General features: G+C 43.3%; 1 protein-coding gene across 2 annotated transcripts in view; it reads right to left on the minus strand.

Moving 5' to 3' along the window:
- The window catches only part of DOCK1 (dedicator of cytokinesis 1), a 287,412-nt gene extending 270,059 nt beyond the window's left edge, over positions 1-17,353 (minus strand). For both annotated transcript variants that reach the window (XM_065639491.1, XM_065639490.1), the window contains exon 1: positions 17,227-17,353. In XM_065639491.1, coding sequence (XP_065495563.1) covers positions 17,227-17,272 — 46 coding nt within the window. In that variant the 5' untranslated portion in view covers positions 17,273-17,353. The remainder of the gene's footprint in view (positions 1-17,226) is intronic.
- Positions 17,354-27,885: the final 10,532 nt, after the last annotated feature.

Raw genomic sequence — 27,885 nt, forward strand, 5'->3', positions numbered from 1 at the left:
TTATTTCCTGTAGGTATTAACCGAGTCTTCGTGCCTTATTGAAGCTGCCTCACGTTTTGTCATTCCTGGTCTCCCCCAGCTTGGTTCTTTCTCAATATTCTAGTTACGCCGTCATCCAAACACTCACAAAAGATGCATTTCCTAAAGAAAAGAGAAGCCTGAAGAAACTCCTAGACTTGAACAGTTACCACCAAAGTTACAAAGAAAATACAGCTCAGAGTTCCTCCTCCCCGCTAAAGTGCCACATCTTACTGATTAAATCCATGACTTTCATTGCGGGTCTCTCCCCAGCAGGACTAGACTAAATCCGGCAAGTTTAAGCAAACAGTAAGGATTTATTCTCATTTTCCCTTACAAAAGGCAGACCATTCCTTTCCTCCCTCCTCCACCTGAGCAGCAAATTCCTGAAACATGAATTGGTTCATCTGGAACCTGTATTGCCAGGCGAGCCCGGGAGCGCTGCCGCTCCTCCACAAACTACATGGGACATCTGTCAAGGGTGGGAGAATCCTGAACCTGGGCTCTGAAATCCCTGCGACGACAGCCTGCCCTCCCTCTTCCAAAGGAAGGACATGAAGCGTTCAAAACTAGGAAACATACCCAGGAATGAATTCTGCATTTAGAGGAGAACCCAAGCACAGGTGCAGCACAGCGTAGCAAGAGCGAAGGGCCACCCAAGCCTCTATAAACATAACGAGACTCGTCAGGTTTTACAACAGATGGCAACACAGGGGAGCAATGTGTTTTGCAAGGCATCTGGTGTCTTACCGGTACCCAACATGAATTAATAAGCTGAGGAAACTACCTCAGTGCAGAGCAATCCCCAAACTTGTGTCACGTTGCCTTCCAGACGTGTAACCACCCCGCTGCTGAACCCTGCAGGCAGAGCTCAGGTAGGACTGAACAAGATACACACTTGTCCTTTCTGCATTAATTGGGGAAAAAAAAAAAAGAAAGAAAGAATGAAAAGCTCTGGACCTATCCAAGACTTCCAAGAACCATATTCAGGTTCTTGCTTTCCTCCTTCCCCTTTTAAGCCAGATACTCTATTTTTAGGGAGCTAATGAAGTTAAGATGCCAACTCTTTTAACAGCTTTCTCCCTCTTCCTTGCTACTTAATCTATATTCAGAGTAGTTCACCACTAAGTTAAGGGTATAAAGCTAAAACTGGTGTTTAAAAGAATATGCCATTATTGACTATAACAGCATTAACGATGTGCCATAATGCACAGCTAACAAGAAGCACAATCAAGAACATTCAAATCAATTTTTAATATTAAAAAGTCCATTAACTGAAACACATTGTATGCAAGAAGTAATCACACCACCCCCAGCTCTTAACACCGGCTTTTGCAGAAAAAGCAAGATGCTGATTGCGACAAACAGAACATTATCTAGAGGCAGATGCCTTGGCATCTGTCTTCTGGTAACGCAGAATCACAAAGCGAGTGAGTTTTGATGTTCCCTTGAGTTTCTCACATTTCGCCGGGGGACACTAAGAAGTGATAACTTGGCTCTTGCTGTGGTGGGCCTACGGGCAACATCCTCGGAGAAAAAAAAGCGTTTGAGCACGCACTAGGCTTACCGCCGTGCGTCTGAAGAAAGCACTTCTGTATTTTTAACTAATTGGAATTCGAAGCCCAAAATCTTTGCAAAATTTGCAAAGCCTTCAATATCGCTATGTGTAAAATGCATCAAGGTATCTGCTGGGCATGAGAAGGAAGGGTTAAATGCTGGAGGGGAGGAGGAACTAGTTCAGCTTAAGGTCAGTGCTGGCAGAGGATCAAATGTATTTGAGCTGGTCGTGAGTCACCGTCAGGCCCGGTATCGTCAGATGGAGGTTCCCCAGGAGATAACAAGTGGCCAAAGCTGGCCGGGCTGCAGCTCCACACCCGTTCCTGATGTGCCTCCAGCTGCACGTCCCCGTCCCCGCGCTGCCGCCCTCCTCAGCCCTCGGCCAACAGCTCGGCTGGCTCGAAACCTCAGCGCTTTTTCTGCAATAGCTCCGTAAAGGACTTGGAGCAACCGGGGAAAACCAGCAGTGGCAAAGCAATGAGGCAGCAGCACGTGGCCCAGGGAAGGTGACGGCATCAACTTCAACCAGCATGGACCACAGCCTTGCACTGGGCCCTTGTGGCCAGTGAGGCCAATGGTACCTGGGGGGGATTAGAAGGGGGCGGTCAGTAGGTCAGAGAGGTTCTCCTGCCCCTCTGCTCTGCCCTGGTGAGACCTCATCTGGAATATTGTGTCCAGTTCTGGGCCCCTCGGTTCCAGAGGGACAGGGAACTGCTGGAGAGAGTCCAGCGCAGCCACGAAGATGCTGGAGGGAGTGGAGCATCTCCCGTGTGAGGAAAGGCTGAGGAGCTGGGGCTCTGAGCTGGAGAAGAGGAGACTGAGGGGTGACTCGTTCATGGGGATCAATGTGTAAAGGGGGAGTGTCACCGGATGGAGCCAGGCTCTTCTGGGTGACAACCAGTGATAGGACAAGGGGCAATGGGTGCAAACTGGAATACAGGAGGTTCCACTTAAATATGAGAAGAAACTTCTTCCCGGTGCGGGTGCCAGAGCCTGGCCCAGGCTGCCCAGGGAGGTTGTGGAGTCTCCTTCTCTGCAGACATTCCAACCCGCCTGGACACCTTCCTGTGGAACCTCCTCTGGGTGTTCCTGCTCCGGCGGGGGGATTGCACTGGATGAGCTTTCGAGGTCCCTTCCAACTCCTCACATTCTGCGATTCTGTGCGATTCTGTGAAGGTCCCAAAAAAGAACAGTGCAGTTCAAAACTGCCCTGCCAAACACAGAAGCAGGTGCAAACATCCCCAAAACACAAGCGCAACCTTAAAACCAGCTCATGCAAAGGACTATGTCAGGGTCATGTGCACAATACAGGCAAACCCTTAAGTCCTTCCCAACCCAGTGCTCCGGGCTAAACCAGCACAAATCATGGTCAAAGTCTGACAGGCACCAATGCTCAACCACAAATTGCCAATTTGGTGCTCACGGAGGACACGCAGCTTCCCAAGAGGTTGGGAGCAGCACCTCTTCTACCAGTTGTGGATGACGGACGCAGCTCCTCAGCATCTTCATCCTTCACAGGATGAAGCAGAACCTTTAGGAAAATATCTTTTTTTCAGCTTTTGGCTGCTGCTGTGCAAAAGCCAAAAAGAATGAAGCCCAGTTACATCTGCGTGAGGGTTTTAATAACAACAATCCACACTGCACTCATCTTAGCTCCATCTGAAGATGCTCGACACATCAGTCTCCTGCTTCTTCAAGCTTTTCCCTCGCCGTTGCAGCAGGTCTCTATTGCACCGAACATAATTTTGCAAAGAGGGTGTCTTTTACTGAGCTTTTCTATAGCAGTGAGCTTAATGTCACAGCTATATTTTAATAGCCATTTCAGTGACTATAAAAATCAAGTTCAACACAATAAAACTGCTATCACGCTACTGCTAAAATATTTAGCAAAAAAACGGCCCCTGCAAGACCCTATTCACTGCAATATAGAGCTGATGATGCAGAGCAAAAAGCCTAAAGCAAGGGGAAAATGGGGTGACGGGAAGAAGTTTTCATCTCCTACTGCTTTTTCCTCCTCAGCGTTTCCACAAGGCAAAACAAAAATCGAAATTCTTTCATTGCTTTCTCAGGAAAGCTTATGGAGTAGGGAAAGGAGAAGAAGGAGTTTTAGGCTTTTTACACACCAAACATTACTCCATTTCTTTTTACTTGCCATCACCTTATTTGTCCCTCAGTCCTTCAAGCTGTCTCCAACAGCAAGAACTACAGAGAAAGAGCACAGATCCAGAGTCAAATAATCCCCGAGGAACTTGTTCTGCTTTCTTAGAAATAACAGTCAGGAAGAAGAATTACCTGCTAAGAGCCACAGTTTCATCCACCACCACTTTCGCTTTCCCACCACAGAAACTGGAAATACGTGATATTTTTCCTAAAGTTGTATCTTTTACCAGAATTAATGGGAAAACGTAACCATGGAAATGACTCAAACAGCGCTGAACGCATTAAAAGATAGGAGCGGCATTTTGCAAAAACAGGGAAAAATTGTTTTTCTCCAAACCAGAAGGGATCACGTGCCTCGTGCCGCTTTCAGAAGGGTGCTGGAGTTGGCTCGGCCGCTGTTCTCGACAAAGAGTCAGTGTCTGGCTCGCTCCGGGCCGCAGAGAGTCCATCTCTCACCATCAGCCCCTCCACGAGCAATGGGGTGTCCTCACAGCTCCCACCCCACAGCTCCCACCTCAGGGGGATTCTTTGAACCCACACCGACTTTTATGTTCATTCTAGAAGAAATAATGAGAAGGAAATCTAACCGATAACTATTCTTTAAAGACCCAGCATCACATTATACTCTATAAATCAAATATACAAACTTATAGGAAGCGGGAAAAAATCAGAGTAGAGGAACACCCGAAAGCTCTGCTTACAGATGAACTCTACACCTTTTTGCACAATAGGAACGTAAATTTAACTTTATCACGAGTTAATTTGATCATTCTAAAGCTTTTTCTAGTCTAATTAAAGCTGCTTTAGCCCAATAATCCGTCACAAGCAAATGTGGGAAATTCACAGAGGAGAATTTCCCCATTGCCAGGGCAGTCCTCAACCTACTAAAACACAAAGGTGACCCTTAGAACTACAAACCTTAATTCCTCAGGCCTCAAAATCACCCTCGTTTATTCAGAATAGCTCAAGGCTGTAACACCTTACTTCCAAGGCATAACCACCTGAAGAGAGTGTATTTTAAACACGCCACTGATGATCACATATATTAATTCTAATTGGGTGGTTAAGGTACCACTAACCCAGCAGTGTTCAACTCATTCATCACTTCCAGGACCTCTACCTCAAACCAAAACTATTAAAAAAAAAAAAAAAGAAAAAATAGCGATAGCTAGAGCACTGTGCACTCAATTCAAGTCCCCATGTCCAGCAAAACAATTCATTTTTAATGTATAAATCAAGACATGCCAGTGCTGGCTAAGTTGGGTGAAAACATCCTATGAGACACCTGGACAGTTCTGCAGTGGGACTCGAGCCCACAGCCTGCGTGCTGGGGATGGAGGGGTGTTGAATACGGTGGGGACAACATTTGTGCCATTTTCCCATAGGAATCTCACTCACTCCTCAATGAGGAGCCTTCAGTGTTGCAGAGAAAAACAGTTTAAACTTCAAAAATACTTCTACGTCAATTACTATCCCAAGAGCAAGACTGTGCTGCTGCAAAGGTAACAGAAACACCGGAGATGTGCAGATGTAGTAAGTAGGGAAACACAATGGTACAACCTAAGGCTTCACTAATGTTCAGCAGTATTTTACCTTTTACCAAGTTTACTCAGTCATTTTTCAACGCTATCAGTACCCTACCCATCTCATCAACACTTGAGCTGGTACGCAATTATTCTGTTCTCCCTTTGCAAAAAATATTTTACACTTTCCACACCACTTACCTAAATGTTATGGAAGCACTATTATAGAAACATAATACATGAACTCCTTATCTTAAAGTTTATACCTTGATGTAAGAACAGCTCTCAGATCAGCACACCGCGTTATAGATGGTATCACGCTCGGACTGTAAAAGCTGACAGTTATCCCAGTATTTTAGATATTCAAGTCCTAAGAGTATTAAAACTTCTCGCAGTGTTCAGCCAAGAACACGTTCACCTTTGTGCGTTCTAACTGCAGAAACCAGTAACCACGGCATTAAGCCCAAACTAACCACGGCATTAAGCCCAAACTAACCACGGCATTAAGCCCAAATGGTACTTTCTGTATTCAAGGCACAAATCTGAACCAGTTAAATCGCTCGGTTATCACAGTTCAGTAAATAAAGAGAGGCCTCTTTCACAGCAGAAGTTATTGATAAAAATCTGTTAATAAATCATTTCATGAATACATTCAACTAGAAAAATCAAACACAAGCTGAACCTACACAAAACTTCTCAAAATGTAAACAGTACCATAACTGAGTAATTCCCTCAAGTCTTTATTAAAATGCGCTTATCTGGCTATATTCAGTCCAGTGCTTTTTTTTTTAGGAATAAAAATTGCCACCCCACAGACCTCCAAGTGAGCTACTTCGGGCACTCCTCGAAGAATCGATTGCTTCTCAAATAAGTGTTTTTTTCCCCCCCGAAAATGGTGGCTAAAGGACCACCCATCCCATTATGCGGACACTGACTGAACCAGTAACTCCCCAGCAATGCTGCAGGCATCATTACAAGGCAGCACTGGTTTATCGAAGGATTTGTTATAATCACATTAAGACTTGCACGTGCAGTCCCTGCATCGACGTCCCCATAGCGTGATTCAGCAGGAGACAGACCGGATCGGATTAGAGTCCAAAGTCCTGTTCCCATAATCAGTATTTTAAAGACACACCGAGACCCTACAGCAGGCAATTCTGTATTAGCCGGCACTGAAAAAAAAACCCTTATCCACCAGCACCATCAGTCCTGGAACTCCTCAGGACAGTAACACTTAAAGCGATTCAATTTAATGAAGCTGCAGATGTCCCTATTGCCGAGATAAACATCTAATGCTTTTTCTAATCCTTTTAGACTCTTAGTTACAGCCAAACACTCAGGAACAAAACCAACAAATAAAAATAAACAAAGCGTAATATAATAAATACCAAAAGAATATTTGCCTCTCCATCAAAAGTTTAGGGTGGCTATTTTGTCCCGTTTGACTCACACACTACGGAAACTACTAAGAAATACCTCTGCACCACAAAAATATGAGCAAAACCAAAAAATGAGCAAGAGCAACTGTTTTCTCAGAGGAGATCAATAACTGCAGACTCTGGGAAAGGGATCTTCACCCATCGCTTCAATCCTTTCCAGTGCTTTGGCATACGTCACTAAATTCATGTTAAAAAATGAGCTGCTGCATTCGGGAGCAAGTCCCAATCTCACAGGAATCCTGAATCACTTTTCTGCCCATCGCCTGGGAAGTCCATGGGTCTTCTTCTTCATGTCCAACTGTGAGCGAGCAGCATCACAAGAGACACCAAAAAAGTGCAGGACAGACCTGACCAAGGTCACATCGAGGTGACTCCTGTGTAACCTCATCTGGGTGTTCCTGCTCCAGCGGGGGGATTGGGCTGGATGAGCTTTCGAGGTCCCTTCCAACCCCTGACATTCTGGGATTCTGTGACGTGGAAGACAGATTGTCAGCAGCCAAAGGCATCGCTGTGACGGGCTGTCAGGGGAAGATACTGCCATACCAAAGACATACCTTCCACAGAATAACTCTCATTTGAAATGAAAACACTAATACCTCCAAAACGAAACAAAAAAAACAAAATTAAAAAAAACACACACCACAAACCCACAAACCACTCTTTTTTTTTTTAAAGCCAATTTGCTAAAAACACTATCAGTAAAACCAGCGTTTTAGTTGCACTGCTTACTCTTCACATCAGAAACTTCAGAGATCAGTCCACAGAAGGAAAAAAAAAAGCCAAAAAACAAACAAACAAACAAAACAAAACAACAAAAAAAACCCCAAACAAACCAACCCCAACACACCCCAAAACCACACCAATTTCAGAAGGGAGGAAAAAAAAAATGTCTCTCAAGTCTACTCCACCTAAGATTCTCAGTCAAGAAAGCACTGGGAAGGCTATGGATTGATGGACACAAAACCAACATTTCCCATCAAGGTGAGGGGTGAAATGGGCAGCCAGGTGAGCAGGACAGAAGGAATTCCACATGGACAACGACGCCTGCAGAAAACTGGTGGGCATTTGTGCGTAAAGATAAAATATGAGAAAGAAAAAAGCTTAGCAATCATTAATAATTAAGCAGCATAAAACAGATTCAAAACATACAACGGAAAATGACCAGGAAGGGAGAAAGCTTTTGTGTACAAACATACAGGACTGACAAGAGGTCCACGTAGGTGAAACAAGAGCTGATGAACAAACCCTGTTTTAGCTCTTTACATTACATAAAAATAATAAAAATTAAAACTTCCACTTCTCACCATCCTGATCTTTGCTTTTATTTGTATGCTCATGTTTGGGGAGGATAATCTTATATTTAGTCAAGAGAAAGTTTAAAGGTTCCCACAGACCGTTATCTATAGCTTTCTGACCCAAGCGACATGTGTAACCATATCTCTACTTAGTCCCTAAAGCTGCAGTGCAACCCCTCCTTTAGAGGCCGGTATTTATAGGACATTCCAAGGCACTGCCCTGACAATCCGCTGCCATTTCAGGGTCATGATTTGTTCACGGGAGTCATATGCACAGCAGATTTCTTTTTTAAAGCAATTGTCCCTTTAAATTGTTCGCCATCTGTGTCAAGACTTGGAAACTCAAATATCATCAGCTACTTCCATCTGGCTCAGCGTCGAGATATTTCCTGTTTCAGGGCCCACTAGAGGAATACTTTTTATATTAACAGTCGCTTTCCTTTAATTTCTGATATGCAGCCTTCGCTACAAACACACCACACTGAAGCAGAAGCAACTCCTCAGTAAAAGCGCCAATATTTTAAAAGCTGCCAATATTTTCACCTGCACACCAGCTGGCACAGCTGAGAAGACGTTAAATGCTAAAGCATCAGCTGGCGGGCAGGCATTATTGTATTTTATACTATTATATTAATTTTTATATACAATATATTTGTATTATATAATTTTTATATTATTTTATTTTATTATTCCACATATGGAAAGCAGGAAAATGCTCCTCTACTAACACAGCACAGCTGAAGGTCCTTGCACATTAGGTCTGGGTACAGGCCGGTGTCACCAGTTACCTCCTCCTGGGATCCACAGGCTATTCACCTCCGTTCTCTAAACATAGGCTACTTTATTACGTTCAACTTCAAATCGAGTGATGTCAGTACTTCCGTGCTTTGTTTAGAGGAGATGGCAGGCAGGACAACCACAAACAAACACCTCATGCTGGACTTCCGAAAAGTGTCTGGATGCTCGAAGAGGCTCTTGGGCACCTTGCAGCCCACGTACTCTCCCAAACCCCAAGCGCCCACGTGCGCTCCCAGACACACATTTCCAAAGCGGCCCAGGAGCTGTAACCTCATGGAGCTCGGCTGGCAACCAGGTAGGAACTCCCCACGTGAAGCCATGAGCTCCCTGGGACGTGACTGTCCCGCTCTGCTCCGGTGCGGCCTTGCCTGGGGCACTGTGCGCAGGTCTGGGCCCCACAGGATAAAACGGATATAAAGCTACTAGATAGTGTCCAGAGGAGGCTATGAAGATGGTGAAGGGTTTGGAGGGGAAGCCATATATAAGGGCGGCTGAAGTCACTTGTTTGTTCGGCCTGGAGGAGACTGAGGGCAGAGCTCGTGGGGCTGCAGCTTCCTCAGAGGGGAGCAGGAGGGGCCGGGCTGAGCTCTTCTCTCTGTGACAGTGACAGAACCCAGGGAACGGCAGAAGATGTGCCAGGGGAGGGGCAGCTGGACATGAGGAAAAGGTTCTTCACCCAGAGGTGCTGGACGCTGGAACAGGCTCCCCAGGGAGGTGTCACGGCCCCAGCCTGACAGTGTTCAAGGAGAGACTGGACAACGTCCTCAGACACACGGTGTGACCTGTGGGGTGTCCTGTGCAGGGACAGCAGTTGGACTCCGTGATCCTGGTGGGTCCTTCCAGCTCAGGACATTCTCTGAATCCTTCGCGAGGAAGGACCGTTCTCCACAATGCCAGCCATGGTGCCTCCACACACGGGACTCCTGCTTTCCTACAGCACCCACCTCAGCTTGGAGCTGCTCAAGGAGGTTTTCAAGCTCAACACTGATTCACTTGTGTAGCAGAAGACACTGAAGCGACACAGCTACTGCAACACTGGAGATGTACAGAACAGAGTGACACAAGAAACCAAGTGCCTACAAGCCTATATACCAATTACACACTTTTACACCCATTTGCGCTCATAAATTACACAGCAAGCCCTGTATCGCTTACTGCTCATGTTTTCTACTGGGTAACAGAAAGACACTTTGCAACTCCAACACCCTGTGCTAAAATCAGCCACCACAAACCTCTGAAAACATTAAAAAGGTTTATGCTAAAATAATATAAACAGTACTCTAAATAAAGCAGCAGTGCTAAGAAATACTATTAAAAAATCCCCAAAATTCAAGTATCATGGCCAATAGTTACTTCAGTTATTCATCCATCTGTTTGTTTTGTTATGTATATGGATACATGATTACACATAATAGTTCTCAATGTAATTATTTCAGTTTAGTTACAAAGCTATATGGAGTGGAAAAATATTTCCAGAGATATTTCATATTTGCTGATGAAACTGAAATACAGCAACTGCTGCTTCCTGTGTTACAAGTCTTTACATCAAACCAGATTTAATGCACAAATTACATAAACATGGGAAGATAAATAATACTATAAATATAGAAATGTTTTCACAACTACAGCCTGAAATTGTAGATAAAGTTCCAGAATTACAAGAATTCTCTCTTTTTGAACATTCTTTTGGTTTAGATAGGGCGTGATTTCAATTCCCCCCTCACACATGCTAAAGGAAGGAAGTATTGCAGCAAGTCATTAAGGAATTCATTAGAGCATTATTCAGAAAACGACTGTTGTCAGAGTAGCCTTGGGATCTACCACGGGCCAGAAAACAGAATTTAAAATGGTTTTAAGTTTACAAAAAAAAAAAAAAAAATATATATATATATATATATATATGCTAATTTTTCAGTGGTCCATCTCCCTGCCAAGGAAGACCCATGAAGAAGAGCAGCCCATGTATTTCCTAAAGACAGAGATGAGTCAACACCGAACGTTTTGTGAGCATTTCCAACTTGCAGCAAGTAGAAGAAGAGAAGAAAGAATGACACCTTTAATTGAGTGAATACTTTTAAATTGGATTAGCACTAGTTCCTCATTTGAGCTTCGATTCATTAATATAAGTCAGCTTTCAGCTATTTATCTAAAGTTGGACACATGTACAGGTATTTAACAAGATGTATTGGATTTCAGTCCTGCAGGACCACTAAAGGATTAGACAAAGCGTATCCTGCATGTGCCGTACAGCCAATACTGGACAAACTCCAGAAACACAAATATTTCAAAGAAAAATTATGGCAATACTTATGCCTGCAGTTGCAAGCTGGCAGAAATGCTTCCTGGAGACATTGGTTTGACTTCAAGTTGCATTTTACTTTCCCCTTCCCTGAAAGCTTTGCCTACGCACAAAGGAAAACGTATTTATAATACAAAGAAAGCTGTGCCAAGTATGGCAAACAGTCTGAAATTAAGATCGTATCAGTGCACCTAAATCAAGCATTTATGGCAAGTGAGAGACAAAGAGGAAAACTACAAAACCCACCAAGGTACTATGTGAAATTCAGAAATTGTTCTCCTCCTGAATTAATACCAAACCAATAATCTCAAATTAGGACACAATACCATTGTGTATGATGTAAAATGTAAATCTTCACCATGTGACTATTCTCCCTCCCCTTTTATTTTCTAGGAACAAGAATGTCAATCGCTAGCGGAAAAATTCCTAAACTGACCATAAACTTTCTCTGCAGAGTTAAATAAATGCTCTGTTTTATACCCACAGGCAGCCAGCTGCCTATAGGAAGTCAGTATGTGCTCCGTGAGGAAAAAGAAAAAAATAATATTATTGGTAAATCTGTACAGGAACCATTTCTCAGAAGAATCCTGATCTGCAATGTTGTCACTGACCTGGACGAAACCAACCCCAAGAGTGCACCTTTGCTTCCACTTTTCCGCTATATTTAATCCTCTCCAACCTCTTGCTTGCAACAAGTGTTTATAGACAGAGAGACTTGCAACTGCCAAGTAAACTGAGCGTAATCAAGCACATGCCTACAGTCAAATTAAGGTCATTAATTTAGGGAGAAGTAAGCTTCATCTACCAGTCCCTTACCTCTGCTTCACATGATGCCATGGACGGGGAGCACAGACCTGCATCCCCGCAGCAAGCAGGGAATTAAAAGGTATTGTAAGATATCACAAAATAAAACTCCAAACTGGGCATGCAGTAGAGTACATTGTCTCTAGGAGACTGAATTTGCATGTGCTTTCTCAAAATGGTCATACACTGATAAATACATCAGCACATGTTCCATAGGCATTTCATTTCTCTCCATCAGTTTGGGACGTGTCAGAGCACAGTCCTGTCACCAGTAACAGCACAAAGGTAACGTCCCGTCCCACCAGACGGCTCCAACCCCACAGCACAGCATCACTAAAATTCCTAAAATGCATCACTAAAATACAACTTGTCTTGTTCGATTTCCTAAAAACCTTTCCTTCCCTGCTTTAAGGCACGAATACACAAGCACAAGATCATCAGCTCTCTTAGAAGAGTCTCCATGTGCTACCACCACTCACAGCAGCAGCAGACTGTAATCTGGGCTTCCACAAAAGCCTAAATCTGTCCTAAACCACCGCAGTCCTCCCTCCAGCAGCAGAAGCGAAGCAGCAGCGCTTGGCTATAGTGATTCTGTTCTTTCAATAGCACTGCTCATACCAAAATCCTGTCCCTCCACTTCAAAGAGCCATTACAAGAGCACTCCACTTGCAAAACTTAAATATCACAACCTTCGTATCACCACTCAGTCCACCAACTTGCTATAACCCTCCCGTAGTCATAGAAGAAACTACTTCTGCATACTTGGTTTGAAGATACTTCTATACACACCTTCAGAAAAGCTACCCCCATCTCAGAGAGGCCCTAAAATACCCAAACCTTGAAATGCGGCCAAAGTCCACCCTGTTCCAAAGCATCTAAAATCCAGCTAGTTACGATTCGCCCAGTTGTGACATGCAACAAAAACTCACCAGTAACAAGCAAAAATACAGGAACTCCCAACTTAGGCGGCTCACAGTAAAACTGGGTTTGTAGGTTGTTATTTTGTTTGCTGGTTTTGTTTTGGTTTTAATTAATGCATGTGTAGACACACACCCCACGCAGTACAGAGCGTATCTGAGCAGCTCGCATGATACTGGCCAAGGACTGGGAACGACAGATACCGTCTCCGGTATTCACAGAACCCTGTCCACTTAGGGAAGAGCCTGAAGTGCCACAGAAGTGCAATAACTGTACATCTACAGTCTGGAAGTACAGACTGTTTTTAAAATGCTAGTGTCCTTGACCCATATATTATCTATCTTTGGCCTAATACATGGCATCAGGAAGCACCCACCCAGGCACCACGTGCTGTCCTGAAGTAGTAACACGGTGCAGCTCCCTGTACAGATATCCAGACATATCTTAATTAAGGTTCTGAATTTATGAGGTTGTCCCAAACCAGGAGCACCTTTCCTGACAGGCAGAGTCCACGCTGGCCTACTGACCATGGGCACGGCCATCCACATTTTCCAGTGACTCATTAGGAGCAGCAGAGGAAAGCAGAGTCAGCATCCTGAAAATTAACAGGATCTCACAGAGAGAATCACAAGATGGTTTGGGTTGAAGGGCCCTTCCCAGCTCCCCCCGTGCCCCCCCTGCCATGAGCAGGGACATCTGCACCAGCTCAGGTTGCTCAGAGCCCCGTCCAGCCTGGCCTGGGATGTCTCCAGGGATGGTTCATCCACCACCTCTATGGCCAACCTGGGCCACCCTCATTGCAAAATTTTCCTTTCTTGAGAGCATAAGTCTCGTAGCCAGGAAATTCTCCTTCTACATCTGACCATGCACAGACACGCATAGCACTGTTTTTCTATTTCCCTATTTATTAAAGAGGAAAAAAACACACTATCACAGTAGTGGTTTAATTACACCATATCTGCACATACTTTTGAACACAAAGACATTTCAAATACAGTATTTTTAGTAACCATAGTAGCGCCAGTTCTACCTCTTACTGCAGCTTTAAGTCCAAAGGGAAAGGGTCAAATGACAGTAGAAGTCAAGAGGATTTGCAAGTTACTACAGCTACTTTCTGTTAAACCAGGCTCACACACTCCCTAAAGCAGCTCATTCTGTCTCCTCTCCACTGGCACCAGAAAATTACAATTTTCGCATCGCACCAGGAGCAGGAGATGTGAGACTGAGCAGCCGCGCGCCACGGCCACTCGGGACATCGAGGGTTCACAGCAGATAAAAGCAGCTCCTGGGTTTCTCAGAAAGCCCCTGGTGTTCCTGCTAAGAAAGTCATACATCCAGACGGCCACCTCACCACCTCCACGTCCTCCCCACCGGAGACATGGAACACGAGGCGAAGGAGAAGGATACGCAGCATAGGGAGTGGAGAAAAGCCGCTCCAACTAAGCTGATCGTTTTCCTGTTTTGGATTGTTCTCGTACATTAATCTACTAAGTGCATTATCCCATTATACCCACACCCATTCCTCATCCAACCACCCCGCACGCCGAGCCCTGAACTCTCTCAGGAAGCGGAGCTGAGTCACGCTCACAACTGCCTGCTGAGATAATGCCTGCGCCCTCTGCGGCAGCGATCCCCGTTTTAAGGCAAAAAGTTCATTTTGTATGAGTGCTGCACGTCCAGCGGCACCTGCAAACCCCACTGGGCACGGGGGAGTGGGCTGAGCAGGAGGAGCGTCTCCTAAAACGCTTGCGTCCTACCACAATTTCAGTACAGGTGTGTCGCAGTGATTTATTCCAAGTGCTCCACAGCAAATCTTTGGGACTTGAGATGTTAAGAAAGCTTAGTTGTGCACAGGAACACACTAATAAGAGGAGGAAGAAAAAGTATATCTATGTATTGCTATACATACGCGTATATTTTATACACAAACGTTCTGTATTTATATACGCACTCGTTTGTATACATACACGCATTTCTGAGCTCCCACCAATGCAACAGAATACAACCCACAACAATAGATACCTTCCTGTTATTTGCTGTAGCAAAATGTACACACTTCGTCTATTACATACATGTCTGACTCAGATAGCAGTTCAATTCACAATCCAATTAACACTAATCAACAGTTTTAATTATTTGGGAAGAGGCAGATGTTTCTGTTCCACCATCAGACAATACTGGTCCGTTGTCAGTCTCTGGGACTGCCCATGCCAAATAGCTCGGAAGAAAAATGATAATTAATAACTCGTTTATTAGCGTGTTCACCTTGAAGAGTGCCTTCGCCCTTTCTCTTTGGGACTGTGTTACTGCCACGCCAATTCTCCACACCCTGAAAGCTTCACGGGCAACAAAAAATAAACGACCAGAAGTCTCGCAGGTCACAGAAGCGCCTTTTTTGAACAACACGAAGATGTGTAAAACATGTGCGAGCAAACTGAATGTTCCCCTTCCTCAGGAGGAAACCAGGTGACACCAAAAAAGCACCATCCCTCCCAAAACGGCGTCTAACAGCATAACGCGGGCCAGCAAATCGCAACGTTCAATCAGCTCTAAACCCGATTTTGTCTCCTTGTAACACTACATCTACTTTCAACTCTCACAACCCTGCAGTTCAGCAGAGGAATACCCTAATTTTGCTGCGGACCTTCCCTCTTGGCTAACTGGCAGGAAAAAACAACAGAAATTATCACAGAAAAAAAAAAATTATCATAAAACCACAACAAACTTCTCTCCAGAGCAGTGGACACAAACAAAAATTATCAATTGAGCACCAATTGAGCACATAATCTTGTGCTTTGCGAAACTGTGAAACAATTTTTTTTTTTCTTAAAATACTTTTAAGTCTAGTTCTCTTAGTACACATACAATTTCCAACACTGGATATCCAAATATACTTAAAAGTATATTTTAAAATACTCGGTTTATTCCGCGCTTCTTATTCTCTCACGCTTTCAAAATCACTTTCAAGACATCGATTCCTGAAAAACCAGGTCTGGGCAATCACAGAGATGAGTTCCTGCAGAAAAGGAACTCGCTTTCGAGTGTCCCTGGTTCATAACCCTGGTGTGTATGACATGATGATTTAGTCGTTCCAATCCTTCCAAAATACCCGACCCACCCCACACCACAAAGCAGGTATTTGGAAAATCAAATGAGCGACCGCCATCTGTAGCACTTCTGTATATTCGCCCTGCACCCTCAGCGCTGAAATTTACCCGCAGCTCTCACGCGGTGTAACTGCCCAGCCAGGATTTCCCAGTAATTTACAAGTCATCCTCTTGTTTTCTAGGAATGCACGCAAAGAATTTAAAATTAATTCCATAATTTCACTTGGGCTCTGGTTATAGCCAGAAACTCCCTTCTTCCTGCTCACGTTGTTTATACAAGGCCAAGCTGTGGGTAAATATGAAAAGTTACTCTTCACCAACCCAGTCTAGGAACTGCGGTAGACATTGAATTTCCTAAGTCCAAATTGAAGTCAGATTTATTATTTCCTCCCCCAAGACAAACGCTCTCACTCACACCCGTGAACTTTTCTCCTCCGTAACCCCTAAAAAAAACCGCTTTCGACCGAAACATCTTCAAGATGCTCCCTCTCTGTACAACGCTCCCCAAAACCACCACAGTTGGGTTCTGTTTAATTCCTGCGGAGATGTTTTAACGCCCCGGCAGAGAACAATCCCCCTCTGTTTGCGAGGGACGGAAGAAGCCGAGTACGAAACGGATCCCCGGACCGCAGCGTGCAGGGGAAAACCCCTCATCTGTATGAAAAATCACACTCCCTGCAAAACCAGGAGCCTTTTCCCCTGGCAAAACCTTCCTCTCCCAAGGAGGGATGCGGGATGATGGAGCAGCGGGCAGCACCCGGGCCGGGGGGGGCTCCCAGCGCCCCCATGCAGTTTAAACCCAGGATCCAGCACTGGAAGTGGATCCTGTTTAGGAAGGGAAACAAAAAACAAACCAATGAAAAAAAAAAATAAGAAACAACAAACTCAGATCCCTCTACTATTCAGACAAAAGCAGCACTCGGGAAGAAAAGAAAAATACATAGGAGACAGAGAAAAGGCAAGTTTTTAGCGAGGATGACTCCAGCGCAGGTTCCGCGGCGCTCCCAGCCGACTTCTAAACTTTCCCCCGGCAAAGCCCGCCGGGCGGGGAGCGGAGCGAGCCCGGGGGGAGCCGGCGGGACCCCGCGCCGCGTCCCGGCCCCGCGGCCGGCCCAGGGGGCTCCGGAGCCGGCGCGGAAGCGGCGGGCGCCGCCGCCCGGGGGAGCGCGGCCCGGGGCGGCCGCACGGAGCGGGGCTCGGCCGGACAGCGGCTCCGGGGGAGCCGGGGAAGGGAAGGGGAGCGGGGGAGGCCCGCGGCTGCGGGTTCCGCAGCGCAACAGGCGGGAGCGGGGCCGGGAGGGTCCTCACCTACGCCGTATTTTTCCTCCCTTTTGGTGGGAACCCAACGGGTCATGGCGCTGGGTTGAAGGGGGGGAGGGGGGTGCGAGAGCCCCCGCTCCTCACGCCGCCATTTTCCCACCGCGGGACGGGAAAAGTTTCTAGCGACGGCGGAGTCATGTGGTGCGGGCGGAGCCAGCGGGCGGGCCGGGGCAGCGCGGGCGGAGCGGGGCCGCCCGGCCCCACCGCCGCCCGGCCCCACCGCCGCCCGGGCAGCGGCCCCGGGGGGCGCAGCGGGCGGCCCGTGAGGGAACGGGCCGCGGCCCCAGCCCGCTCGCACCGGCTGGAAGAGCCGGGGGGACCCCGCCTGGTTCCCACACAAAGGAGAGCGGGTGGTGCCTCGCGGTCAGTCTCCTGAGTTGTCTAATCAGGTACACCTGGCCTTACGCTGCCGAAAAGTTTGTTTCACAGAAATACAGAGTGTCACGGGTTGGAAGGGACCTCGAAAGCTCATCCAGCCCAATCCCCCCGCCGGAGCAGGAACACCCAGATGAGGTTACACAGGAAGGTGTCCAGGCGGGTTGGAATGTCTGCAGAGAAGGAGACTCCACAACCTCCCTGGGCAGCCTGGGCCAGGCTCTGGCACCCGCACCGGGAAGAAGTTTCTTCTCAAATTTAAATGGAACCTCCCGTGTTCCAGTTTATACCCATTGTTTAGTGACACAAAACCAGCTCCGTATGAAAACAAGGTGACTTTCCTCAGTGCTGTGCTACCAGGCAGCTCCGGCAGAAGGATCCCAGCCTGCTCCTGAGAAATTACCCGTTTCTTTGGGTTTTTTAGCTCCCGCTCTGATCTCTCCACCCACCTGGCCCTTGAGTTCTTATTTCTGCTTCCTTCCCTGGGATGCAGCACTAGAACAAGGTTTCTGCTCACGTTCAAGAGTAGCAGACTCTCTGCATTTGGGTATTGCCGTGGTGATGAGCCCCAATTCCTGAGAAAATCCTTCCTTGCCCATAAAGATTAGAAACCACATGATTTCTAAACCTATATCACAAACCTGGTACAAACTTGACATCTCCTGCCTAATTAGAGTGTGGGATATGTGATTGCAAAAACATGAGCAAGGGAAATGAGCGAGCCGATCCCAACCAGTCTTTGGCAGAGGAAAGTAAAGGCTGTAAAAATTAGTTAGCAGAAAGCAGAAGGATAACACTTGAGGGAAATAAGGAGAAGTGAAACGTCTGCCTGGCTGTCATCTGTAAGGACTAGTCCTCCACCAAAGGAGAAGCTCCATACCGCAAATTTAAGAATGAGAGTAGATCCTCTTTTGAGGTCTGGGTTGAATCGCTTTCCTCTGCTCTTATTTTCTTGTATCATTAGGGATGCAGGGGGTCAGTTTCCACAACAGCGTTGGTTATTGTCAGGTTTTGAGACCAAGTATTTGTCTCAAACACCTGAAGGAGTCTGCTCTGTATTACTGTGCCTTCCCATTTCCCATCCTTCAGATTTGTTTCCCAGGTCGCCACCTACACATTCGGACTAATCTGAATTTCATTGCTCCCGTCCCACAGAATCCAAAGGCCATTGTAGAGCGAACCAGCGCACCTTTATGCATCATGCCCGGGAGTGAGAAGATCAGAAGTTTTCATATTCAGCTTCGTGGCTCATCATCGTTATCATCGTCATCTTTACCCTAAATGATCAGAGTCATACCAAAGACAACTGACAAGCGAGCTCTTTGATTTAGCGGGTTTATTCTTATAAGATAAAGTGAATTAACTGAAATAATGGACCTACTTGCCCTGTTCCTGGAGTCATCTTTGGTTTTCCGTGCAAGAGAAAGGAGAAATGAAATGCAGAAGCAGTGCAGCAATAGTATTTATTTCTAATTATGAGTATTTTGCAGTTCTCTACAACTAGTGCGGTATTTTTGTGGTGTAACAAAATGTTATATGTGCTGCAACACTCCAAAACTGAGCAGGCATTAGGTGATTTAGAGATTTTTAAGACTATTGCTGTAATAATCTGTAAATCAGGGAACCTGATTGCCTTTTCATTAAGATCACTGATAGCCAGGGATCAGTTCCCTGAACGCCGTGGTAGCTTTGCAGATACAAGATGTGAACAGGGGATACAAAGCAGCACTCTGATGTTAATTGAAACCTGCAGATAGCTGTAATTAGCTAATAAAGTGAGTTATTGCTATATTCTATCCTTTCTGGGCCTCAAGATTCCAATCTGAAACTCAAGCTGGTACTTGTTTCTGTTTTGAGGGAGGCTAAAGAAGCACATTTATGAGAAAGTTACTGCTGACAACTTTTGTTCAAGTGTTAACTAAGGGTTAAATTAAATTCCCATGTAGATTGGCACTCCTTAGTCCCAGTTTACATGTATATCTGCACTAAACGGTAATTACATATACCCAAGATTAAGTACACTCCTAACGCAGGGAGTAACAGAGTCAATAAAATGAAAGCTGAAGAATTTTTTACAGCCTCTACGTATTACATATTAAATCCAATGGCAAAATTTATTTTGACATCAGTGGAAAAAGCCATTTGTCCTGTTGTCTGACCGTGATCTCTACCAGGAACAACACAAGTAATCCCATGACCAACATAAAGCCTCGCTGAGACCACTGAGGGTCTATGTGCATTGTATCACTTTCCACATTTTCACTTTGATGAAAACATGTTATAAATAGTGCTAATGCCATCAAAATTTTGATAACCAGTAACATGTTATAAATAGTGCTAATGCCATCAAAATTTTGATAACCAGTAAAAAATAGTCCTCTTAATTCACAATGTATAAATATCCTAATGCTGGGGTTTTTACAGCTAGGAAAAAAATGGTAATGGGATAGGACTGGAATACTGAGAAAATAAAGTATTTTTATTTTCCTCCAGCAAACATAATACAAAGTATACTCCCCAAAAATATTTTTCATTAAACTGTAAAATGTTCAAGCTGACATATTTTACATACTTAGGCATAATACGTTTCTTCACACTGTGCATATATGTTTTTCATTTATGAAGAGGAAACTGGAAAATACTTTTTTCCATAAAATCTGAAGGTTTTATCACATCATTATGTCAGCTCTTTGGATTCTCACCTTATTTTTTTAATGCATCACATTGAATTGGAGGCACTTGTCTTGGAGCAAAGAAACATTCCTTTTCATAACATTAACTCCAAGAAATCCAAATGAAGTATTTGGCCATGAATGATATTTGAAATTCCTGTCACAGAAACGAGGTGCATTCTTTGAAGAGGATGAATGGAAACAGATCTGTTGCCCTGCATGAAATATATTTGCAACAAATAAGAGAGACTCTATAAATGTACAGATGCAATCAAGTTATATTTCATACTTATTGCATATGACTACACGAGAGGAATGTTCTGTCTCAGTTAAATATCACAGTTTTTGTAATTTTCTTCTTTTTCATTGTCAGGCCCTGTAGTTAAATTCAACATTTTCAGTCAAAACATATAAGTAGTTATTCTACATACACGATGCAAATTCCTTTTGGAAATATTCCTCCCAGGTGGGGATGTGGAGGACCTACACAATCATATAATAAATGTTTTGCTTTTCTATTTCTACTAAAGATATTCTGTTGGAAATATTATTGCTTCTATTCCAGATGCTCATCATCTCCTTTTGCTCTACAATTTGCATTTGGGGGCAACAACCTCAATGCTTTAGATCATTTCTATGAAGAACAGCTACCTGTGTTTCACGTTTGGGTACGCACAAATTAGGAGATTTTTATACTTGATGGAAATACACTTAAAAAATACTTCTTTTGGTTTGAAAAAATACTTATTTTGTGTGGGTTTTGGCTTTGGGCTTTTTTTTGGTGGTGTTTGTTTGTGGTTGGGGGTTGTTGTTGTTGTTTGGGGTTTTGGTTTTGTTTTGAATTGATTGCTCCTAATCAGAATGGAAATAAAATTAAGTTTATAAGTTTGTGTTACAGAAATGCCTTGGTCTAATATATGTCTAATATATGTATGATTACCTTAAGGATCTCTTGCAGACAAATGTGGAGAATTTTCAGGGAGAATTAAGAAGCCAAATCTGAATTTCCTTTGATGCTCCTGTTGGCTTCAGCCAAGGTGTGGCATTTATAAACCTGGACAGAAGTTTGACAACAGCTACAGGGATGTTTTGTGCTACTCTAGGCTTTGCCCATATATTTTTAAGGAATGCTCAGTAATCTTTACTTTTCCTTTTATAGAAGCATTTTAACTATATATGGATGTGTCTTAAGCTTTTCTTCTAGCAGGATGACATTTCTGATGACCAGCGTGCCAGATGCAGGACATCAATTGCCAGCAGACAAAAGCAACATTTGAATTTATATAGCTACTGTGACATATATTACATACATCACACTGGTTTAGGATCTTTTAGATGGGTTGAAGAGGGCACCTCTCTTTCCATTCTGCTGACTCTTAATCAGCATTTACTCCCTTCTTGCCTTTGAATTTTCATATTTACAGGTTATGGGGCTATTAGGAATATAAAGAGCAATTAATTATTTTTAAGTTCAGAAAGGAGATAAAGATAATCATTTCGAAAAGGAGATAAAGACACTAATTTGTTAAGTAATTTTTTTATTAAACTGTTCATGTTTTAGCCTAAAAAATGGGGCTTGGTTGTATGTACTGATAGCGATTGTTTCATAAGTTATGTTCCTTTGGAAATACTTCAGGTGGTTTTTACTGTATTGTACTGAAAGTGATACAATGAACAAGATATCTTCAGTGGGTTTGATGTTTAAATGCAAATGTGTGAACATCTCCTAGCTACGCTTTATAAATACACAAGGGTTTCCAAAGTGATGCATTTTAGGATACGATTATCACAGATACAACTTAGCTTATAACCTGCTATTTCATCTTGTGTTCTAGAATAGAAAAGTGTTATATGACTTTTACAGTGCTACAAGAAATGTGTTTTCATTTCTACAAAAGGGTTTTATACAGCTTCACTGCAGCCCAAAATTTCACCCAGTCTAGGTATGCTTTTTTATTTCCAACACTTTATTTCCAATACTTATCAACATGACCGAGATACACTCACGTGAGTGATATCTTGTAAACTCCAAAGCAAACTAAACTTATTTTTTATCAGTTCCTTATGAGAGCTGGACTTTAACCCTTAATAGCACCCATGAGTAAGTGCTCAGGAGTATCATTACAAGTTTTACAGTCAAGCCCAAAGCAGTTAAGGGTAGCATAAATGATTCCACAACATAAGCTAACATATAGTTTACTATTGTTTAGTGATAACCTGATCCCCTACAACAGCTTTAAATAACCAATAGTACAAGTTTTTACTTGGGTCTTTTTCTGTTTACTGGTATATTTTGCATATGTTTGACATTTATACTCAAAATGAGATTATGAACTGCATTTACCTACTCTTTGGCAAGCTCTGTGATAACCGCCAAACCAAAATGCTGTATGTTAAAAGTTATGGAGGAATCATTCCCCGAGACCAGTTGTCTTACTTTATAAACTCCAACAGATGGATGATTTTAAATCTGATGCATTATGGTCAAGTCTCATAATAAAAATTACGACCATTTTCTAAGCAGAGCGAGAAAGATATTTTTGGGACTATATGCTGGTAAAATCATTATTTATTATAAGGTAGATAATGGTCGGATAGAAGAGTACGAGCTCAGGATGAAAACATACATTATTCCTCTTAATAATGCTTAGCACTTATGTAGCACTTAACATTTTGAAAGCACTGAACAAATATTAACTCTCTCTTGTGAGACAGCAAGGTGTCCTTATCTCCATTTACAACCGAGAGGCAGCAGAGCTAGGGCCAGCTTTTTAAAATGAGCAGGCATTCCAAAAGGGAGAAACTCAGAATATCAGACCACTAGTGTCACCTCTTGATTATGTGATTTTCCTAAGGCCAAAAGTGACACATTAGCCAGGGCAGGGTTAGATTTTATGATTTCCTCGGTCTGCAGACAATGTTCCCTCTCATCTTTTGCTGAACAATATGAGATGACAACGAGAAATGACAATGGAAGAACATGATGTGCTAGCACCTGTTTGAGAAACCAGTTACTGAAATATGAAGTATTTGAAGCAATGATGAAAAAAATTTTGTAGGAAAAAAGAACCAGGCAGGATTCACAGAAATTGCACGTATTAGAAAAGTGTTAATTTTTAAAGAAAATACAAAAAAACATCCTAACAAATTTTTATCCAAATTTTATAGCCATACAAGAACAAGTTAGAAAGGGATGGGAGGATGCCCAGGAGACCACACAGGGTGTAGGAAGCTGACATCGCTTTTGACCATGGTTTGATCTAAAGCAGCTTTCTCAATGTATTTCTCTCCGAAACAGACCGACAGGCTTTCCTACCCTACTGTAAAGGTGGCAGGGTTGGTTTTCTAAAAAGCTTTTTAAAATAATTTCTGAGATTCACCATAGAATAAGAGGTTGTGCTGCTGCCCCTGGCCGCTCTCAGAGCAGATGATGAGATGGTAACTCCACACTTCCCAGCCATGTTGGCATGACAGGTCCAATTCCAGTCAGAAAAATACATTTCCACTGAATATTGTACCTCACAATTGATTAAAGTAGCTCAAAACAGCTCCTCCAAAATGACATATTATTTATTCACCTGGGAGTATATAGCAAGCCAAGAGCTCAACCACTTGCTTTTGATCTTCTGTAATTGTTAGCCTTTCTTTCCAAGTTTTTGGTTTGTGTTCCTTTGTTTTTCCTATTTTGGCACAGTCAGAAAGCTTAAAAATGAAGCTTTTTTTTAGAGCTCTTCTATCCAAATAAACCCCACACAGTTACTAGTTCACACTGTTTTAACTTTGATTTTTTTCTTGTCTATATTACCACACAAATTCTTAGTAATCCTGAGACAGTCTTTTGGCTATTAACAGTGAATGTTAGCTCGTAAATAGAAAATAGTTTGTGACCAGGTGTACCAGGACAATTTTGAAATTTACTTTGGCATAAATATTCCTTTTTGAAACAAGCTGCATTTTTCTTCCAAAAATCTAAGATCCAGGATGCTGGGAAAGTGAAGACAGAGCCTACATTTTACATGGGTCTCAAGTAAGAGGCTGATTTTCCACATCGAACTATTTTGCAATTATACTGCAGTTGGCTACCAAACATTAAACAGTGCATTGCTACGCCTAGAAAAAGAAGAGCTGATCAGTGCTTTCCTTTTGTCTGACTTAGAAAAACATCTCAAAATTCTCTCCTGTCACACTGGAAAAAAACATCACTTTATTTCATGAGGATACTGCACTTAGATGAGTCAAATACAATAAAGCTGGTTTCTGTATTCCTGAGCTCGCTCTGGCTCTGCCAAAACTTCAACTTGCAAACTATTTATGTGGAGTTGTTTGGAAATAGAAAGTTGTGAGCGCTGTTCCTCACTCTATCAGAAGTTGTTTGTGTCGCCCATAGTAACTACTCACAAACGTGCGTTGACAGTGGTTGAAATGGAAATACAGAAATACTTGTCTGAAAATGAAGAAATCTCCCTCCTCCTCAGAAGCCTCCACCTGAAAAATGATAATTTACTTAATAGAGAAATACTGATAAAGTGAACCATTTTCCAGACCTTTTTGAATGTTTGTCATCTATCTGTAAATGAATATGTGTGTGTATCTATAAAATACATGTATTTCCATAAACTGCAATAAAAGTATTAATATTTTGGACAGGAATCCAATTTTATCTTTCAGCAGCATTTGCAGGGAGTTGTTAAATCATATAATGGAAGCTTTGTCTAGACAGTTTTCTTGCTGGCCAACTTATTTTTTTTTACTTTATGGTTTTTAATGTATTTCCTGGAAGAGAAAGTCCCAATAATTTGTTTACAACCTTTTCTGGAAACTATGACAGTTTTATAATATCCAGAACTAATAATATTTTTTCTAAACCAAGCCATATATTCCTGGAGTCTGAATGTTCTCAGAGAGAATCGTGAGCTGTAAGTTCTCTTGGATTGTTATAAAAAAGTTGGTAGTTTTTTCAAGTGAAACATTACCAAGTGTATAACTTGGAAAGGAGCAAAGCTTCTTTTTCAATGACCATGAGATGTTTCCATCTGGTGATTTTTATGACGACTTACTGTATATAAAAGGACTTGGCGTATTTCACAATGGAAAATCCAGATTATGACCATTGTCAAAGCCACCGCTGCTATGACAGTCTCAGCGTCCAGGCAGAGACCGTGACATGGCTTAAAGTCTCAGCAGTGGTCGTCAGAAGGAAGGGAAAGAAATTTTTGTGCAGCATTTTTAAAGCTGCTGCCTTTGTTCTTTCAACCCTGGCCTTGGTCCAAGCTCTCAGAAATCAATGGAAGGACTCAGATTGATTTTGGTGGAATTTAGCTCTAGACTAGCTCATGAGTGAACAGGTTTCAGTCTTCCAATCACAAGTATTAAACCAAGCCTGACAGGATGTTCCTGATTTGAAGAACGCTGCGGGTGCTGTTCCTGAGGCCTGTAATGTTATGTTTTCATTTATTTTTGAATGCACTTCAGTAATGAACTATTTTGTTCTATCGCTTTCAGGGTGTGTACCTCCGAATCACCTGAAAGGCATAAAAAGAATGCTATGACATTTTTTAAAAGCCAAAATAGGTATATGAAGCTGAATTATCACCAAAGGCCATGGGTTCATTTGCGATGCCTTTTCCTGCTTTGGGTTGTTGGGGGTTTTTAAAGTGGATTTTCCTTATTCTCTCCCCCCCACCATGATTTTGGTTTAGATTTAATTCTCTTTAGCTTCAATCTCCCTGCTCTCTAAGAGCATCAGTCAGAGAGGAGGAAGTAAAACCTGTTAACTAGATGAATAAAGCAGAATTAGTTCTTCCAGGAAACTGAGCACCCGGTGTCGGGAGTCAGGCCCTCCTTGGGTGGCGTGGAGCCTCTACCCGGCCTGCTGCAAAGGATGCGCGAACATGTTCATAGAATCATAAAATCAGAGAATAGTTTGGGTTGGAGGGGCCTCCCCAGCTCCCCCAGTGCCCCCCCTGCCGTGAGCAGGGACATCTGCACCAGCTCAGGTTGCTCAGAGCCCCGTCCAGCCTGGCCTGGGATGTCTCCAGGGATGCTTCATCCACCACCTCTCTGGCCAACCTGGGCCAGGCTCTCACCGTCCTCAGGGCCAACAATTTCCTCCTCATGTCCAGCCTGAATCTCCCCTCTTTTAGTTTAAAACCATCACCCCTTGTCCTATCGCAACAGGCCCTGATAAAAAGTCTGTCCCCATGTTTCTTATCGGCCCTTTTTAAGTACAGAAGGGCCTCAATAAGGTCTCCCCAGAACCACCTCTTCTCCAGGCTGAACACCCCAACTCTCAGCCCTTCAGTGTTGATGCTGGGGAGGTCTGCATGAAACGACAGGGCTGAACTGGGACACAAGGTGCTTCTTGACGTTTGCCTGGTGAAGCATTTAGAGGGAAAACGTTGTTCTGCAAGGCTCCAGTCATCCCAGCAAGTGCCTGCTGATGGTTCCACCTGGAAGGCAGCAGCCGCTGGAATGGCTCCTTTGGTTGCAGCCGCACACCAGGTACATCTGCTCTTTACGTTTTGAAGGACGTACCACAGATTCCATCACCAGGTACCTGTGCTGACACCAGGGGCTGTGGTTTCCATAGCCATCCCCTTCATCTCGCTGCCTGCAAATACCTCCCCTACCTCAATGTACAAAGGATTAACTTTCCAATTTAGAAAGGTCTGTGTTTATGCCTGTATCAAAATTGTCACCTTTTGATGGTTCGTGTAACGCTTTAAAAACTGAACTTTTAATTCAACTTCAGAGTAAGAAATACCTTTTTCTTGAACTCTTTATATTTTTATACCTGTCTTTAGATTAGACAAGCAGATAGAAGAATTGTCTTGTAAAATTGTAGTTTCCCTTTAATAAGCCGCTCTGACAGGCAATTATTCATGCAGTCTGCTCTGTGCTAAATGTTTTTTCATGCTGTGCATCCCTGTCTCTTGATTGCAGAAATGTGCTCCTGTGAATTGTAATTATAGGTAAATATGAACTGGTATGTATGAAATGATCTACTAGACCTTCCGTCGCTACATGATATTGATTCTGTTCTTCTGCATTATAAAGATACAGGACCTCTAACGAATGACGTATATGTTCATTCTTTGGATTTTCGAGATTGCTGCTGGTGTTTACTGTGAGTTATTTTGACAGAAGTTGGAGATATTACACATAAATTTCTTCAGTGACACATTGTTTGCTAATGTTTAAATTTCAGGACAAATAAAAGTGTTAAGGTTTGGTCCTGGAAAAATTTGTATATTACACAGATACAACAAGGTGAGTCAAATTCACCTTTATAATTATTCTCTTTTCAGCTGATACTTTCAGACAAACAGAAGGCCTTGTGGTACTAAATGTTTTCTCATTTGGCAGCTTTTGAAGAGTAATTCAGATTATTGGTGTCTTGTTTTTCTTAGGTAAGAACTTTAGGTAGAACTTTTCTGTTTGTAAGGAGTTGGAGCCTGGTTATCTCAGATGTGTCAGAATGGGATAAATCATCTCATGGTACCCATCCTTGTCCTTACAGAGACAGCCTATATATACTATACAGACTATAGACCAGACAACTCTACAGCTACTAACACTTAAACTATACTTGCCAGTAACT

This window comes from Caloenas nicobarica, chromosome 7, assembly GCF_036013445.1.
Source record: "Caloenas nicobarica isolate bCalNic1 chromosome 7, bCalNic1.hap1, whole genome shotgun sequence".
In the NCBI taxonomy this organism is placed as follows: domain Eukaryota; kingdom Metazoa; phylum Chordata; class Aves; order Columbiformes; family Columbidae; genus Caloenas; species Caloenas nicobarica.